Source organism: Oncorhynchus mykiss, chromosome 2, assembly GCF_057628025.1.
Source record: "Oncorhynchus mykiss isolate SJ-2025 chromosome 2, ASM5762802v1, whole genome shotgun sequence".
NCBI lineage: Eukaryota > Metazoa > Chordata > Actinopteri > Salmoniformes > Salmonidae > Oncorhynchus > Oncorhynchus mykiss.
The window spans coordinates 59,863,170-59,881,908 of NC_143023.1; the positions used below are offsets into that span (position 1 = coordinate 59,863,170).

Below are 18,739 nucleotides of genomic sequence, written 5' to 3' on the forward strand. Positions count from 1 at the left end.
AATAGCCAGACTACGGTTTGCAACTGCACACGGGGACAAAGATCGTGCTTTTTGGAGAAATGTCTTCTGGTCTGATGAAACAAAAACAGAACTGTTTGGCCATAATGACCATCATTATGCTTGGAGGAAAAAGGGGGAGGCTTGCAAGCCAAAGAACACCATCCCAACCATGAAGCACGGGGTAGCAGCATCATGTTGTGGGGGTGCTTTCCTGCAGGAGGGACTGGTGCACTTCATAAAATAGATGGCATCATGAGGAGGGGAAATTGTGTGGATATATTGAAGCGACATCTCAAGACATCAGTCAGGAAGTTAAAGCTTGGTCGAAAATGGGTCTTCCAAATGGACAATGACCCCAAGCAAACTTACAAAGTTGTGTCAAAATGGCTTAAGGATAACAAAGTCAAGGTATTGGAGTGGCCATCACAAAACCCTGACCTCAATCCTATAAAAAATGTGTGGGTAGAACTGAAAAAGTATGTGCGATCAAGGAGGCCTACAAACCTGACTCAGTTACACCAGCTCTGTCAGGAGGAATGGGCCAAAATTAACCCAACTTATTGTGGGAAGATTGTGGAAGGCTACCCAAAACGTTTGACCCAAGTTAAACAATTTAAGGCAATGCTACCAAATACTATTTGAATGTATGTAAACGTCTGACCCACTGGGAATGTGATGAAAGAAATACAAGCTGAAATAAATAATTCTCTCTACTATTATTCTGACATTTCACATTCTTAAAATAAAGTGGTTATCCTAACTGACCTAAGACAGGGAATTTTTACTTCGATTAAATGTTGGAATTGTGAAAAACTGAGTTTAAATGCATTTGGCTAAGGTGTATGTAAACTTCCGACTTCAACTGTAGAGTGCTTGAACAACAGCATTCACTTTTGAATGTCAAAAAACAAATGACCACTACTGCATTATACTATAAAATGAGTAGCCAGTTCACGAAAGAACGAGTTTACCAGGAGTGTACCAGGAAAGCTAGCTAACGTAATGTGGCAAAGCATGATGCATATTTCTGAGTTGGTCAGATATTAGTTTAGAAAGACGAACTAGCTACCAAGCTACCTGCTTCCTATAGCTAGTTAGCTGCTTATCAAATGTGGATAGCTAGCTGGACAATTTTACAAAACAATAAACCTAACAATTTCTCAATGTTTCTGTAGCTGGCTAAAACATTTGATCATGCTTTGTGATAAACCTGTTTTATGCTGTTTTAGTCCACACAACATGTCACCCTGTGACCGATAGTTGAACCTTATAAACATCAGGGAGAAACAATACAATTGGACAGGCTTTTTGTCCTTCCAGATCCAGGATGAGAAGGTTCTAGATAGTGTATCTCTCCATCCTTCGACTCTTATTGGATGTAGTTGTCCGGTTTATCATGTCCCAGGCTCCCATGACTGTTATGATTATTTATTAACAAGGTAATTACAATTAGCTTTTTGGTTTAGCAACATCTGTACCTGATGGAGCACATCTAGTCTCACATGCGGAAGTAAGCCGTCTGGTGCATGAGACTCATTCGGAGGAGGAGACTAGAGCAGACCCAGACGTTCTGACTGAACAAACGCACATTGGAGCACCCCAGGACGGTCCATTTACTTTGTGTTGTTATAATTTATGCTATGAAATCCTGTGATTTCATTTTGGCAGTTACCCTTCAAAGAACATAGCTGGCAAAACAGTTGAGGCAATATTCACATGACCTATGCGCCCACGGAGGCAGAGCTGGCTGTCACTGAGGGGCAGAGTAGTGATTAATTGAACAGCTCGTTATGAACAATATATTTTTTAAACTGGAAAATGTACACATTTACAGCACTTTTATGAGCATTTAAAACCTAATCCATGAATGATGTAATATATATTTGAACTTTTTTTGACCAATCACAAGGGGGGCGCCGCTTCTAACGCTTTTATTAGCAAGCCGCCGCTGGCACACGCACACTTCAGAGTATGCTGTCCATATTGGAAATATGCAAATCAGGGGTTGGAACAGAAATAAGTTTTGAATCGTTTCTTTCTGAACAGAACTATTTTTTTCTGTTCCACTCTTCCAACCAGAAAAATAAAGTTCTTCACCATTTATTTTCTTAATTTAGCTTGACATTAAATTATTTCACTAACCACTGTGGATAGAGCAGCTTGCTATGAGAGTGGGCAAAAGTTATAGTTGTTTACATGCAAGTATAGGGTGTGAGATACAACTGAAATGTTGCAGGTGGGGAGAGCGAGAGAGGGTGGAGGAGGAGGCTTGCTGTGAAGCACTGGGCAACTTCTTGTTATGACATGCATTATCTGAATTAGGTCCACAGAATTATACCTACGGAGGACTAGCTTCTATGAAGGAAATTTGAGTGTCTTTGAACTTCAGAGAGTAGGTTAAACGTTGTACCAAAACTAATTTGCTAGCTAACAACTCGTCTGTGCAGAGCGGCACCAGAATTCAAATAAAAGTTAATAAATTCAGTGTGAAATGTTACAAGCGTGATTAATAAAAAATCCATCCCCCTAATTTCTGAAATAACAACGGATGAACTTTTTCAATTCTAGTTAAGGATACAATAGCAACAAAGATACTATAGTAACTATAGTATCCTTAACTAGCATTGAAAAAGTTAATCCATTGTTCTTTAATTCTCCCTCATTTCTGAATCACACTTGTAGCGTCAGTAGTAGGCTAGTAGACTATGCTTCATAAGGGGAGAGGCTGGTCGCCTAGAGTAGGCCAGAAGGCTAAACTGAAAAATAAAACCTCTTTGCAAATAAATGTATTAAAAATCCTACAATGTGATTTTCTGGATTTTTTTTCTCATTTTGTCTGTCATAGTTGAAGTGTACCTATGATGAAAATTACAGGCCTCTCTCATCTTTTTAAGTTGGAGAACTTGCACAATTGGTGGCTGACTAAATACTTTTTTGCCCCACTGTACAAGTATTATACACAATTTAAGTTAATCCAGCCACAGTGTTTGATTTCAAAAAGGCTTTACGGTGAAAGCACACCATGCAATTATGTTAGGTCAGCGCCTAGCCACAGAAAAACATACAGACATTTTTCAACCAAGGAGAGCTGTCACAAAACTCAGAAATAGCTTTATAAATATTCATTTCCAAAAAAGACTGTCATTATGGCATATTTTGTGTAGATCTGTGCGGACAAAATTACAATCAATTAATCAATTTTGAATTCAGGCTGTATTACAACACAATGTGAAATAAGTCAAGGGGTGTGAATACTTTCTGAAGGAACTGAACAAAAATATAAAAACAACATGTAAATAGTTTTTCCCATGTTTCATGAGCTGAAATAAAAGATCCCAGAAATGTTCCATATGCAGAAAAAGCTTATTTCTCTCAAATGTTCTGCACACATTTGTTTACATCTCTGTTAGTGAGCATTTGTCATTTGCCAAGATGATCCATCCAACAGACAGGTGTTGTCATGTATTGTCATGTTGTGTCTTGTTTCTGTCCTTTCCCTTCACCCTGTCTCCCTCTGCTGGTCGTTATTAGGTTACCTTTTCTCCCCCTCTTTCCCCCAGCTGTTCCTTGTCTCCTCCTAACTACCTCGTCACCCCTTTTCCCACCTGTTCCCTTTTTCCCTCTGATTAGTCCTCTATATCTCTCTCTGTTTTTGCTCCTGTCTTTGTCGGATTCTTGTTTGTGTTATTCATGCCTGAACCAGACTATCGTCATGTTTGCTGCAACCTTGTCCTGTCCTGTCGGAATCTGCCGGTCCATCTGAGCCTACCTATGTTTTGTCATTAAGGAAGCTCTGTTTACGTTAATTCGCTTTTGGGTCCTCATTCACGCACCTTAACAGGTGTGGCATATCAAGAAGCTGATTAAACAGCATCATCATTACACGGGTGCACCTTGTGCTGGGGACAATAAAAGGTCTCACTAAAATGTGCAGTTTTGACACACAACACAATTACACAGATATCTTAAGTTTTGAGGGAGCCAGCAATTTGCATGCTGACTGCAAGAATGTCCACCACCAAAGCTGTTGCCAGATATTTTAATGTTAATTGCCCTACCATAAGCTGCCTCCAACATTGTTTTAGAGAATTTGGCAGGACGTCCAACCGGCCTCACACCGCAGACCATGTGTATAGAATCGTGTGGGGTTAGTAATAGGCAGGCAGAAGCTACAGACAACGAACACAATTACATTTTATCGATGGGAATTTGAATGCAGAGAGATACCGTGAAGAGATCCTGAGGTCCATTGTCATGACATTTATCCACTGCTATCACCACAGGCTTCAGCAAAAATAATGCACGACCCCATGTCGCAAGGATCTGTGCACAATTCCTGGAAGCTGAAATTGTCCCAGTTTTTCCATGGCCTGCCTACTTAACAGACATGTCATCCATGTTTGGATAGATGCCAAAATAAAGGTAACACCAACATAAACTGTGTAAATAGGGCTTCGGACCACCACGAGCCAGAACAGCTTCAATGCACCATGGCATGCATTCTACAATTGGCTGGAACTCTATTGGAGAGATGTGACACCATTCTTCCATGAGAAATTCCATTATTTGGTGTTTTATTGATGGTGGTGGAAAACGCTCATCAAACCATTCAGTGACCACTCGTGCCCTGTGGATGAGGGCGTTGTCATCCCATGGGGGCATAGCCAAAATAATGGCCTGTCCATCATTTTTATACATGGCCTTATACATTACGGGATGGTAATTGTTTCATTATATACAGTGAGGTCCAAAAGTATTTGGACATTGACACATTTTTTGTTGCTTTTAATATTTTCATCCATGTCAGTGAACCGTTTAGAAATTACAGCACTTTTTGTACATAGTTCCCCCATTTTAGGGTACCAAAAGTATTTGTATTAAAATAGTTGAAGGTTTAGTATTTGGTCCCATATTCCTAGCAAGCAATGACTACATCAAGCTTGTGACTTGACAAACTTGTTGAATGCATTTGCAGTTTGTTTTGGTTGTGTGTCAGATTATTTTGTGCACAACAGAAATCAATGGTAAATAATGTATTGTGTCAATGTAAATAAAAATAGAATATGTTTCTGAACAAATCTAGATTCATGTGGATGCTTCCATGATTACGAATAATCCTAAATTAATTGTAAATAATGATGAGAGAGAAGTTACAGAGCCACAAAGATCATACCCCCAAAACATTCTTACCTTACATCTCACCATTACAAATAGGAGGGGGGGGGGGGGCTAGCATTTTCGGGGGTATGATATGTATGCCTCTGTAACTTTCTCATTCATCATTATTTATGATTCATTCAGAATGATCCACAATCATGGTATCATCCACATGAATATAGAAGTATCGAATAGTACGCTGGTATTTTTTACATCGCTGATACCAGGGGCACCTGTTTAGTAAAAAAAAAAAAAAAGACAATGAGTGCATTCATTAACCCAGCGCCCCAATACGCGCAACCGTGAAATGCCTTTTAAACTCAAGGATTCTGAGGCCTGTCAGGCCTCCAGGGGAGCCCTTCTCCTCTCTGTTCTCTCAGCGATGTTCATATCACAAGCGGTGTGCAGCTCCAGACTGAGCTTGGCACGTCCCCGACAATAACGCACTCCATCTCGGATTTGTCGCCCCGGACCTGAGGGTAATAGTAACTACACAGGGAGCTATTCGGACATGCTACCACACCAGGAAACTGCAGACTTTAGACGGGTATGATTTGGATTTGGAAATGCGATATTGTGGCCACTTACATCTTTAACAATCTATACAATCTTCATTGAGGCAGTGCCGAGATTCAAGGACACTTCCTACACAGGGTTAGGAAAGAAACGTTGCTGAACTTCCCTTTGGCGCAATTCTGCAATAATACGAAATGCTCTGAGACCACGTTGAATTCTGAGAAGCACCTGACAATTGCATAGTGCACGTTATCTAATTGGACGAGGGTTTGACAACTATTGAATGACGCTGTCAAAGAACAATGTTTCAAACTTGTGAATTGAGGTTTGGCGTTGGTTCTGTCGTCTCCGATTTGGTAGCCTAAACATCAATGGATACATCACTTTGGAACACAAGCCCCTATTGTCGCGTGTTTTAGGATACACAATGCTAGTACTACTATTGAGATTACTGTGCTTTTCACTTTGTAGAGAGGTTGTTTTCACTCACATACACCGGGAGAAGACAAAGACAAATGTTACTCCTAGACATGAGTATGCCGTCACTAACGGGAACGTAAACAAAACCAATAGTAGGCAGAGTTTGCACTCTGTGTATGGCAGAGTTGTCAACGAAATGGACAGTAAAAGGGTGCATACCTCAAGTGCATCGTCTTGGGATGTGGTTAGGACATTGGTGGATAACATGAATGGGACTGTTAATATGAAAAGAGTTATGAATGAAAGAACAATAGTGCGCAAAGGCCATTCTTCAAATGGAACCGATTATGTTACGTTACTCGAGGATGGAAAGTCGGAGAGCCTCGAGGTGGAAAAGTTGGACACCGAGCAGCATCCAACCATGGAAACGCGGAATTTTGTATATGGTCATTTAAACCCCTCCATGAGACGCACGCGAGAAGGGCACCACCGTAACGAGCACAAACGGATCTGCAGACACAAAAGAGGGACTGTAAGCCGTCGGAGAAGAAATGTGAAGGATGGCAGTAAGAAAGATAACAAAATAAGTGAGCCAACCATGCTGTCAGATGCGTCTTTGGATGCACTGTTGGCCATGTGGAAACCGCTGCCTAAACCTATGGCCCAGAACCAGTCAACAGACTTGCCATTTGATGCCAGTGATTATGAACAGTTCACTTTACCAGACCTCCAGGACTATACCACACTGATTCCTCTCAATCCTCAAACAAAGAGAAAATATGTAAAAACTAACTTTTACCCCATAACAGCAGAATCATATGCCGTCATGATCATTTCAGTCATCATTTTTACTGTTGGAATAATTGGGAATATGGCAATCATGTGCATTGTGTGCCACAACTACTACATGAGAAGTATTTCAAATTCTCTTCTTGCCAATCTCGCCCTTTGGGATTTTGTTGTCATCTTTTTCTGCCTGCCGCTGGTGATATTCCATGAACTAACCAAGAACTGGTTGTTGGGGGAGTTCTCCTGTAAAATCATCCCCTATATTGAGGTAATTCCCACTAGCTATTGTGTTACTCGAGTGAGTGTTATGATTGGGTGTTGAAGTGGGGTCCCTGTTCAAAGTTTGCTGTCAATAACTCTCTTTCTTGTCACTTGTCATATCTACATTATATGCATGGTAGGTACTTCATATGACATGCAATGATCTGTGCTCAATTATGTGCACAGCCTGGTCTCATAAACTAGACATAGCATAGTAAATCTGGGCCACTGAATTTAGTATGATATGTTACGTTTGGTATGGTTACATGAAACTGAAGGTTACTTAAGGCAAAAAATAAAGGAGGGTGGTAGATCGGGCATATATATATATTTTTTTACCTTTATTTACCTAGGCAAGTCAGTTAAGAACAAATTCTTATTTTCAATGACAGCCTAGGAACAGTGGGTTAACTGCCTGTTCAGGGGCAGAAAGACAGATTTGTATTTTGTCAGCTCGGGGATTTGAACTTGCAACCTTCCGGTTTCTAACCACTAGGCTACCCTGCCGCCCCATATAATGCAAATGTCTAGCAACCCAAAGGTTGCGTGTTTGAATCTTACCATGGCCAACTTTAGCATTTTAGCTAATAAGAAACTTTTAACCACTTTTAACTTTTAGCTACTTTGCAACTAGAATGTAAGCTAACCCTTCCCCTAACCTTAACACTTAACACAGGTAGCCTAGCGGTTAAGAGCGTTGGGGCAGTAACCGAAAGGATGCTGGTTTGAATCCCTGAGACGACTAGGTGAATCACCTGCCAGAGTGCCTTTGAGCAAGGCACCCTAATTGCTCATGTAAGTCGCTCTGCATTAGAGCGTCTGCTAAATTATAATTGTATTTTTTAGCTAACCCTAACTCTTAACCCTTACCCCTAGCCTAGCTAACGTTAGCCAGCTTGCTAACATTAGCCACAACAAATTAGAATTCTTAGCATATCATATGTTTTGTAAATTCTTAACATAGTGTACATTTTGCAAATTCGTAACATATCAATTGTAATTTGTAACATATCATGAAAATGGATGATGGACATCCACAAATTAATACATACCATACCAAACGTAATATATCATACCAAATGGAGTGTCACAAATTTACGTACAGAACAATACAAAATGCTCTGAGACCAGGTTGGTGTGAAGTGTATCAGGTTTAGATTACTTGTTCTGCAATGTCACCTCAACCTGTTGTTTCAAACTCTTAGGTGACCTGTCACTGGCTAGATACAGAAGTAAATGCCCCTAGGCAATCTATGGTCAGAGATAGTGTTACAGTCCTACTTTCTCTCTAGTCTAAACAATGAGACAGTGGGCGTCAGTAATTACTGCACAGACCCACACCTCATATTGCATCCGTTTACCATGTCTATTTCTAAGGCAGCTCTTTTGTCAGCCATCTATTGTAAAATATGCAATGGTAAAATTAGGTGTTGAGGGATCACATAGACATTGTGCATAGCCTCTAAAATAACATGTTTTACAGAGTTACACAAATCTAAACACACATTAAAGTGAGCTTTCTGAACAAAACATTTTTTAAGTAATCAAAAATTGGGACATTAAAGACTGTAAAAACACCAGGAAATCAGTTCCGAGTGATTTTAACTCATTAAATATGTTCCCAAGTATTCTCACACATGTAGAGATGGTATACAAATGTGGTATACAAATGTAAGCAAGGTTTAAAATTATTACGTTTTATTCAAACAAATATGTTTGGGCTTCTTGCGGTCAATTTGCAGTCTATAAATTATTTATAATTATGTTCCGGCCCCTCGACCAACCCCTCAAGAAAAAAATCAGCCCGTGACTGAATCTAGTTGACGATCCCTGCCCTAGATCTTATGCATTCCAAGAACTTGGAACACCTTATACAGTTTGCAAAATAAACTGTGATTAAGGTCACCCCGTTAAAACGATGCACCTCAACAGCTATGCACTTTCTTGGTGAAAGTAGCTTTGATTGGAATAAACACAGATCTGATTGAATGAGTATAATCATTGACGGACCCACATTGTCCTTGATAGGCTAGGTGCAATTTTCCCTACTGTTTACACCTATCCAATCCTTTCAGATCTCCACAAGTGCAAAACCCTAGGACTTGGTGTACCTGTCTCTGTTTTATACAGTCCAATCCTCTCCTCTTCCACAGACCTCTTTGACTTAATCTCCTGCCTTTTACCAGTCTGTCTGTTCTCACAGTCACAGAAATGTACTTTGTGTAAGATGGATGAATCTTGCAGGGGTTCACTATCATACTGCGGGTCCTGAGTGCCTTTCATGGGAAATGTGTTCATTATTTACCCGGAGAAGGAAGCACACTCCTTTTAGAAGAGGAAATCATCTAGATTTAAAAGATTCTACGGGTGGCTAAATACATCTGCCCGGGCATGCATATTGTACATGATGACAACAAGACAGATAAACCACGACACAAAGACCCAAACAATCCAAATATGTCTGTAAGCTGCTTAGAGTTTGTAAGTCCAACATTTACATTTGACATACACTCTAATGCAGAGCAATTGAGAGCCTTACCAAAGGGCACATCGGCAGATTTTTCATCTAGTCGGCTCGGGGATTCAAACCAGCAACCTTTCGGTTACTGGCCCAAAGGTCTTAAAACACTAGGCTACCTGTCGCCCTGTAGGCCATTTTAAAACCACAGTCCCAGACCTAGCAGTTTAAGTCTCTTTGAGTCGCTTACCTCCATGGTAAGAACATTAAATGCATAGCGGCAGCGGCATCCTCATTATGTTAAGTGACTCGGTAATCAAGCATTTAATGGAGCGTAATTACAGAAACAGTGGGGCCATTAATTCTAATGGTTCCTGTGGCAACTGAAGTACTCTCAGTCACATGAAAATGTGTCATTATGGACACAAAGGTGACAGAGGTTAGTTACACAAGGCCTGCCCGGCATTAACAGCTGGTGCGCGATGTCTAATATTAAAGAAGTCTCGAGGTATTGCTTGCCTGAGGTAGAGTACCTTATGATAAACTGTAGACTGCATTATCTACCAAGAGAGTTCTCATCTATATTATTCGTCACCGTCTATTTACCACCACAGAGCGATGCTGGCATTAAGACTGCACTCAACCAACTCTATAAGGCCATAAGCAAATAAGAAAATGCTCACCCAGAAGCGGCGCTCCTAGTGGCCGGGGACTTTAATGCGGGCAAACTTAAATCAGTTTCCACATTTTTACCAACATGTCACATGTGCAACCAGAGAAAAAAAAACCTCCCGACCACCTTTACTCAACAGACAGAGATGCATACAAAGCTCTCCCCCGTCATCCATTTGGCAAATCTGACCATAATTCCCTTCTCCTGATAACAAACAAAGGCTCATTTTGTTCAGGACAATCCAGGGTATGACGCCATGTCATCTTGTAACTGTACATTTAACATAGTGATCATAAACATTCACATGACATGATATGACATGAGTTTTATGACATGGAAATATTAATTTAGAGTGTCTGGCTTGCTTGTATGACATCAAAGCGTTTTTTATTATAATCCTCAACGTCTCAGATTTCAAAATACATAGATTCCTCTTCATTTAAAGCATTCCCTCTACCAGACAATTAGAGGGAGGGATGGGGTCAACTTCTTGTCGCGTAGGGGTGCTCAAGTTAAGAACAGCTGTCAGTCAAAACCCATACAGCGCTGTGAATTGCAGAGCCTGAGCCCTGACATCATTTATAGGATGTTGCTGTACAGCCGCTGCGTTCCAATTTAAACGCTTATCAATGCCCAAATCTTCCATTTTCAACCCGTATACTACGGGTAGGAGTGTAAAGGGCTCCATACAAATGGTGCTGTTTGTGAAGTGCAACAGATCTCTCACTCACTCTCTCTGAGGCCATAAGGACCAGACAGATCAAAGCCTGCCCCTGTACGTCTGACAGTACTCACGGCTTCTCTGGCTCAGGCACTGGCTCCTGTGTTTACACCTTCCTCTGCCAAGGCCCATAAGGAGGCAGTCACAATGATCAAGCTTGCAACAAAAGAACATATCACACCTACACAGTCTAGAAGACAACACTCAATGTAAACTGCACATCTGCTGTCTCTGAGTTCTATGTGTATTAGCGTGTAAGATTTGGGTGAAAAAGCAACCACATTTGCAACACTTTTGTGGCTGTATTGTGATAGCAAAAAATTGGAGCATAGTGAAGATCTGGGTGTAGGGATAGAGATATTGCATTGAGATATTAATCTCCATGCCTCATGGTCTGCAGTTTGTGTTCATGTTATTTAATCATGAATATGAGCTGGCTCTCTTGCCAAGTCCATAACTCGATTAGGCTATGAAATGAGAACTGCATACTGTAACCATCGAGGACTGCAACTGGTCTCCCTCGCACACAGCACGATACACTGTGCTCCTTCTTTATCACGTTACAAAGTCACCAATATTATAAGCTGGTGCTCTAAAAATATGTGTAAGTCTAAAGTTCACCCTTTGGCATACAAATGGAGTCTCCCGACTCGTTAAAACAGTATCACTCATAACACATTACTCATGGCTACTTTCAAACATCTCAGTATGGGAAATGAGGATCTAGTGTGCGATGAAGGACGGAAAAATCTGTTTGTCATTTATTAAAACGAGTCTGGACATTCGAGTGCTCTGTCAAAACATAATCTCTTTATGGAAGATGTCTCTCCCTCTCTCTAAACCTGTTGACGTCTAGTATTCTGTGCTGTACCATTGTCATTTGAAAATTGTTCCAAGCGGTCTTTAAAACATGGATGGTTTACAGTGGACACATTCTTTTGGTCTTTTCAGAGAGCAACGTGGCTCTGGGGCCTTGGTATATTATCCAGATTCCCAAGGTGCTATACAACAAGGAGAAGTATCTGGAGACTGGATACATTTTCTATACTTGTTTCTCAATCAAAAACAAAATAACTCTCACTGTATTGTTAATGTGCAGTAATAACACATTAACTGGATAGTATCTTACCTTTTCCTCCCTTCTCTTTGTCCTTCCAGGTCGCCTCCCTAGGGGTTACCACCTTTACCCTGTGCGCTTTGTGCATCGACCGCTTCCGCGCTGCCAACAACGTCCAGATGTACTATGAGATGATTGAGAACTGTGCCTCCACGGCCGCCAAGCTGGCCGTTATCTGGATCGGGGCTCTCCTATTGGCCCTGCCAGAGCTCCTGATCCGCCAGCTGGTCACTGAAGATGGCGAGCCTCCGGATGTGACGCCCTGCCAGCGCTGCGTGGTTCGTATCTCCACCGAGCTCCCTGACACGCTCTACATGCTGGGCCTGACCTATGATGGTGCTCGCCTCTGGTGGTACTTTGGCTGCTACTTCTGCCTACCCACGCTGTTCACCATTGGCAGCTCCCTGGTGACCGCCTGTAAGATCCGGCAGGCCGAGCGGGCCTGTGTGCGCGGCAACAAGAAACAGATCCATCAGGAGAGCCAGATGAACTGCACAGTTGTGGCTTTGGCCATCCTCTATGGCTTCTGCATCATCCCAGAGAACATCTGCAACATCGTCACTGTCTACATGGCGGCGGGTATTCCCAGACGGACCCTGGACATTCTCCATCTGGTCAGCCAGCTGCTGTTGTTCTGTAAATCGGCAGTGACACCTGTCCTGCTGTTCTGCCTGTGCCAGCCCTTCAGCCGGGCCTTCCTGGACTGCTGCTGCTGCTGCTGTGACGAGTGTGGCCCGCCCAGATCTTCCACCTCTGCCACTACCAGTGAGGAGAACGAGCACGAGTGCACCACCACCGACCTGGAGCTGTCGCCCTTCAGCACTGTCCACAGGGAGGCATCCTCCTCCTACACCACTGCGGCGACCCACTGCTAAGAAGGGACAAAAGGTCATGACCTCCATCAGATGTTACAACTGCCCTGGGAAGAGGTCAAGAGATCGGACTGTAAACCCATTGGGCTGGTTTCCCGGCACCCGGATTAAATTTACTCCATGATGCTAGCTAGTCTGGGGATATGCTTAATCTGAGTCTGGGAGACCCTTACAGTTAGGATTAGTAAATGTTTTAATCCCAACAATTTAGGAGTTTAGAGGGCACGCCCTATTCTAAATGTTCACTTAATTTCCTGAATTGACTTTGAATTTAATTGACGTAACTCTGGTAAACATATGTCTCGGTTTACTCAAGTTGTGTGTATATACAGTTGAAGTCGGAAGTTTACATACACTTAAGTTGGCGTCATTAAATCTTGTTTTTCAACCACTCCACAAATTTCTTGTTAACAAACTATAGTTTTGGCAAGTCGGTGAGGGCATCTACTTTGTACATCACACAAGTAACTTTTCCAACAATTGTTTACATAGAAATGATTTCACTTATAATTCACTGTATCACAATTCCAGTGGGTCAGAAGTTTACATACACTAAATTGACTGTGCCTTTTTTAACAGCTTGGAATATTCCAGAAAATGATGTCATGGCTTTAGAAGCTTCTGATAAGCTAAATGACATCATTTGAGGCAATTGGAGGTGTACCTGTGGATGTATTTCAAGGCCTACCTTCAAACTCAGTGCCTCTTTGCTTGACATCATGAGAAAATCAACATAAATCAGACCTCAGGTAAAACATAATTTGTAGACCACAAATTCATCCTTGGGAGCAATTTCCAAATGCCTGAAGGTACCACGTTCATCTGTACAAACAATAGTACGCAAGTTTAAACACCATGGGACCACGCAGCCGTCATACAGCTCAGTAAGGAGACACGTTCTGTCTCCTAGAGATGAATGTACTTTGGTGCGAAAAGTGCAAATCAATCCCAGAATAACAGCAAAGGACCTTGTGAAGATGCTGGAGGAAACAGGTACAAAAGTATCTATATCCACAGTGAAATGAGTCCTATATCGTCATAACCTGAAAGGACGCTCAGCAAGGAAGGAGCCACTGCTCCAAAACCGCCATAAAAAAGTCAGACTATGGTTTGCAACTGCACATGGGGACAACGATCGTACTGGTCTGATGAAACAAAAATAGAACTGTTTGGCCATAATGACTATTGTTATGTTTGTTATCTTTGGAGGAAACAGGGGGAGGCTTGCATGCCGAAGAACACCAACCCAACCGTGAGGCACGGGGGTGGCAGCATCATGCTATGGGGATGCTTTTCTGCAGGAGGGACTGGTGCACTTCATAAAATAGATGGCATCATGAGGGAGGAAAATTACGTGGATATATTGAAGCAACATCTCAAGACATCAGTCAGGAAGTTAAAGCTTGGTCGCAAATGGGTCTTCCAAATGGGCAATGACCCCAAGTATACTTCCAAAGTTGTGGCAAAATGGATTAAGGACAACAAAGTCAAGGTATTGGAGTGGCCGTCACAAAGCCCTGACCTCAAGCCTATAGAACATTTGTGGGTAGAACTGAAAAAGTGTGTGCGAGCAAGGAGGCCTACAAACCTGACTCAGTTACACCAGCTCTGCCAGGAAGAATGGGCCAAAATTCACCCAACTTATTGTGGGAAGCTTGTTGAAGGCTACCCAAAATGTTTGACCCAAGTTAAAAATTTAAAGGCAATGCTACCAAATACTTATTGAGTGTATGTAACCTTCTGACCCACTGGGAATGTGATGAAAGAAATTAAAGCTGAAATAAATAATTCTCTCTACTATTACTCTGACATTTCACATTCCTAAAATAAAGTGGTGATCCTAACTAACCTAAGACAGGGAATTTTTACTTTGATTAAATGTCAGGAATTGTGAAAAACTGAGTTTAAATGTACTTGGCTAAGGTGTATGTAAACTTCCGACCTCAACTGTATGATAAATTGTCCATTTGTTTACAGAAACCATACGGAAAGTAATGTGAATAGTTCAATTCAACATTTTGAATTAATTAACTCACCTGTATATTCTCTTTTTGAATTTGCACTGAAATTTACCATCTTTATTTTGTTTGTTGTTTTTTTGTCATGTTTTTATTTTATTTTGTTGTCTCTTCCTGCTTCCAGAGTGTCTCAAATGGAAAGCAATATATTGAAATGGCTGGTCGTAGTGTATTGTGTTTTGCTGATAATGGTGATTCTTGTGAATCAGTTCAAAGTTATTCCTAGCTCCCTTGCTATGTAAGTATATTATTCCGTCTGTATTTGATAGCAGAAAACTGTGCGATACACTTCAGTCAGCCAGTAAACTTACTGGAGTGGTGTTTTTTTTAACTCACTTTAATAAATAAATATAAAAAGAGTTTGACTGAATGTTTCTTTGACAAAATGTAAATTATTCGATATCTTCATATAAGGAATAAACAACCCATTTACTATTTAGGGATTAATATATCCTATCAAAACTGCTAACCATTACTTTATCGTTTTGTCTTGGGAACTAAACATTTGTGATAATATTCTCCAGAGGAAAGTGGTTTCCTGATAATGGCCAGTTAGCTTTCATAGAGGGGGAGCTGCTCATCTGGCTACCGTGTCATCATCATTATCCACTCCCCAGAGTAAACACAGCAGGCCTTGTTCCCTACCCGTCACCAAGGCAACCTCAGGAATCTGCTTCTCAGATGTCTCTGTGACTTCATGGTCGGCCGAGTGGCAGGGAGTCAGGTCAGATGGTAGGATGGATGGAGAGAAGGGTTCACAGGATTGGACTTAACTAGGGTATGGTGCGTCTCATGCATTAACATGAAGATGGTCTGTTATGGTCGGTTGTTGGCTCCCTTGAGCTTATTTCAGACATATGCCTCGCTAACTGCTAACCAGAATGTTTCTGTCTAGTTCACTTCAGCCTTCCTTGTATATTTATCCAGTTTCTGAGGCAGTGGCAAAAATGTTTCCTTCGAAAACAGTGTCCTAGGATCATGTGAAGATTGAACATTTCTGGAACATGCTCGACTCAAGCTTTAAAAAAATGATGGTCAAGAAACATATGCGCAGATAGGAATGGCATAGATGGACAAAATAATATTTTAGGCTAAACTGAATTGTCTCTGTTTAACAGGTTTATACATGTTTTACAGTATTACTTCCTGGTCCTGAATTGTAATTACATTAGCAAGATATTGCCTGCTTGCAATACTACAGTAGCAAAACAGCCTACAATAAGGTAGCCATCACTTCCATGTACAGTCCAACAAAATGGTGGATGAGTTTTTACACTCAGTATACAAAACATTAAGAACACCTGGGGGAGCAACTCAATATTAGGAAGGTGTTCCTAATATTTGGTATACTCAGTGTATGTAATTAATCCACCGTGTGTAGAGTCATGATGGCCCCAAATCATTTGGCTGTCAGATCTGATCTTGTTATGTAACATAACATAAAACCTTATTCTCCTCACAAAATTGTCATTCCTCAGTGCATCTGAGACGGTCTTTCATTTTCAATCACTCCCTCTGTTCTTGATGGTAATATGCATAGTAACTTTTTTTCTCTTCACATCAAGGTAAAGGCTGCACATAGTTCACGGTAGCATTGAACAACAACTCATTTTACAGGTTAAGACAACCCTGAAGAAGGCACTGCATGCTGAAACATTGTTTAGGTTTTCCCGTTAAATTGTTGGGAGTATATGGAGAGTGTGTAACTTTCTTTCTTTGTTTTTGTACAGGGCAACACATTGCCAGAAATTAGCCATCATTGCTCAACATTTTGCTTTTTGGTGGTATTTTTCATCTTGGCTAAAAGTGAGCTGCAGATAGAACTGGTGTTTTCAATAGAACGGCATGACTCCTGAGTCCAGCTGTCAGAGAAGCAAAATCTGATCAAAAGCTGAAAAGAAAATGCTCCCCAGAGCTTTCACCCTCCCATATTCAGTCTTAGAGTGGGGTTATTTTGTCTGTACAGTGTATTGATGTTGATGTTGGATGTTATGTTATGTGCCCATGTAATGGGATGATTTATTTAAATCCACAGGCAAAACAAATTTGTTTGGTTCTGCATTTTCCCTGAGGCATTTATTATAACTGAACATGGCAGCTGAATGTGGTTTTGATGCTAAATTGATGGGCATTTGTCGGTCGGCCGTTGGATCCATAGAGTTACCATAGTGTGTGTACATCTTCAACTGAGCGTACCTAAAAAAAATCCTGCCACACTTTTCATTGTTTTCACAATGATGATCAAAAACAAGAAGGATTTACAATTTGCCAATTGGCCAGTATAATCGCAGTAATTCTTCTCCGTGAAAACATGTGAGAGGCAGGGTTGGACATTCCTGCTCCCTAGTTGCAATTAGAGGTTCCTCTATTCATTTGGAAACAATAGCTAGATGGTAAATTGATGCATTACCGCTAAACAAGTTGCTCAGTGACCTTAGCCTAACTCCTTTCAGGGTTACATGGGATGGGCAGGACATTCTGTAAAAGCCCAAAGAGAGATATGATCCGTATCCCTCATGGTTGGCAAGGAGCCAGGGTGCAATGGCAACCAAAACCTCATTTGTGATAGTATACTGCCACATGCAAACTACAGTGTGAAATTAGAAAACAGTAACTGTGGATGTAGACAGCAGAGTCTAAAGCAAGTATCTACTCTTACAGCTGGATTCACCAGGGTACTTACTATACCCTGTTTAAAAATGCAGAAATACAGCTTCCACTTTTTTTAAATATATATTTTTTTATGTTCTTGACTTGTCTGCCATTGGTCTAAAACACATTCTCACATAACATTATGTTTAGATGTACTTCTCACTCTGTGGTATTTCATTGATGAAATGTGCATTTGGCATTGTTCGTTGGCATTGACTCTCATGCACTTTCATTAAGTCTTCCCAGTCAGAAGATTGTCATATGTGTCCAAACCCACACATTTTAGGATGTGTAATTCAACTGTACAAGTGAACAGCCATTCTGTTGTAAGGGGAGTGGCTTATGAATATTTAATACTTGTGAACTCTCATTGTTTCTGAGATGACCTGACACTTCAGGGCAACATGGATGGTCCACATGGATATAGTCTGTGTTTTTATATGTGATGTGTACTTTGTATTCACCTGTATATGGATCATGGTGCTCTCCCATATACATAAACAGTTCTTTATCTGGATTATGGCTACTATGTCAACATGCTCATCCACCAATGTTACAACGTGTCCATGATCAGCAGGGCTGTCCCCCGAGCTCTGTCAAATCCCCCTATATACGTGCACACAGACATCTACTATGAGCTCTAACACTAGCACTCTGTCCGCATGACCAGTTGGATGTTCCTCAAGAGTCTACTCTAATGCGTGTTTGCATGCACATCCCAAAGGCCCTTGGAGGAATACACAGCATAGTACAGTATGGCTGACATGTCATGTCACACCATCCTGTGGGCAGTGCCCTGTGAGTGCGGGCACAGACGGGGCTGTCGGCTCGGCTCAGCCCTGTTGTTGTATAATCGGATCCATCTGATGGAGCGGATGGCCCTCCTGGGAGGATGAGGGCTTTATTGTCTCGCCTCAGCTCTTTGTTGGATTGTTTCTTCAATTCTAGGTCACCGCCTGTTATTGAACGCTTGAATGCATAAATTATTATTTTGCGCGCTGAGAATCCCCCCCCCCCCCCTCCCTCCTTTAGGGTACAATGAGTTGTCCCCCCTTCACCCCCTCTACTGGAATGAGAATCTACAA

The 18,739-nt window shown here is 41.4% G+C and overlaps 1 protein-coding gene and 1 long non-coding RNA gene across 3 annotated transcripts in view; both read left to right on the top strand.

The window, feature by feature from the left end:
- LOC149985165 (uncharacterized) overlaps nucleotides 1-18,739 on the top strand; it is a 529,398-nt gene that overhangs the window by 410,343 nt on the left and 100,316 nt on the right. The gene's annotated exons all lie outside the window — the stretch shown is intronic.
- On the top strand, nucleotides 5,505-15,361 carry LOC110492759 (prosaposin receptor GPR37-like). 2 transcript variants are annotated; one of them, XM_021567236.3, is made up of 2 exons: nucleotides 5,505-7,150; nucleotides 12,154-15,361. In XM_021567236.3, the coding sequence occupies exons 1-2, from the start codon at nucleotides 6,101-6,103 to the stop codon at nucleotides 12,985-12,987; spliced, it is 1,884 nt and encodes a 627-aa protein (XP_021422911.3). In that variant the 5' UTR covers nucleotides 5,505-6,100; the 3' UTR covers nucleotides 12,988-15,361. The 2 variants fall into 2 exon arrangements, with proteins under 2 accessions (XP_021422911.3, XP_021422919.1); XM_021567244.3 differs by having other exon boundaries at nucleotides 5,569-5,704.

Excerpts from the sequence above, each read along its gene's own strand:
- LOC110492759 (XM_021567236.3), top strand. The coding sequence starts at position 6,101 with ATGCTAGTACTACTATTGAGATTACTGTGCTTTTCACTTTGTAGAGAG. Across the intron at positions 7,151-12,153 it reads AAATCATCCCCTATATTGAG|GTCGCCTCCCTAGGGGTTAC; the intron begins GTAATTCCCACT and ends TTGTCCTTCCAG.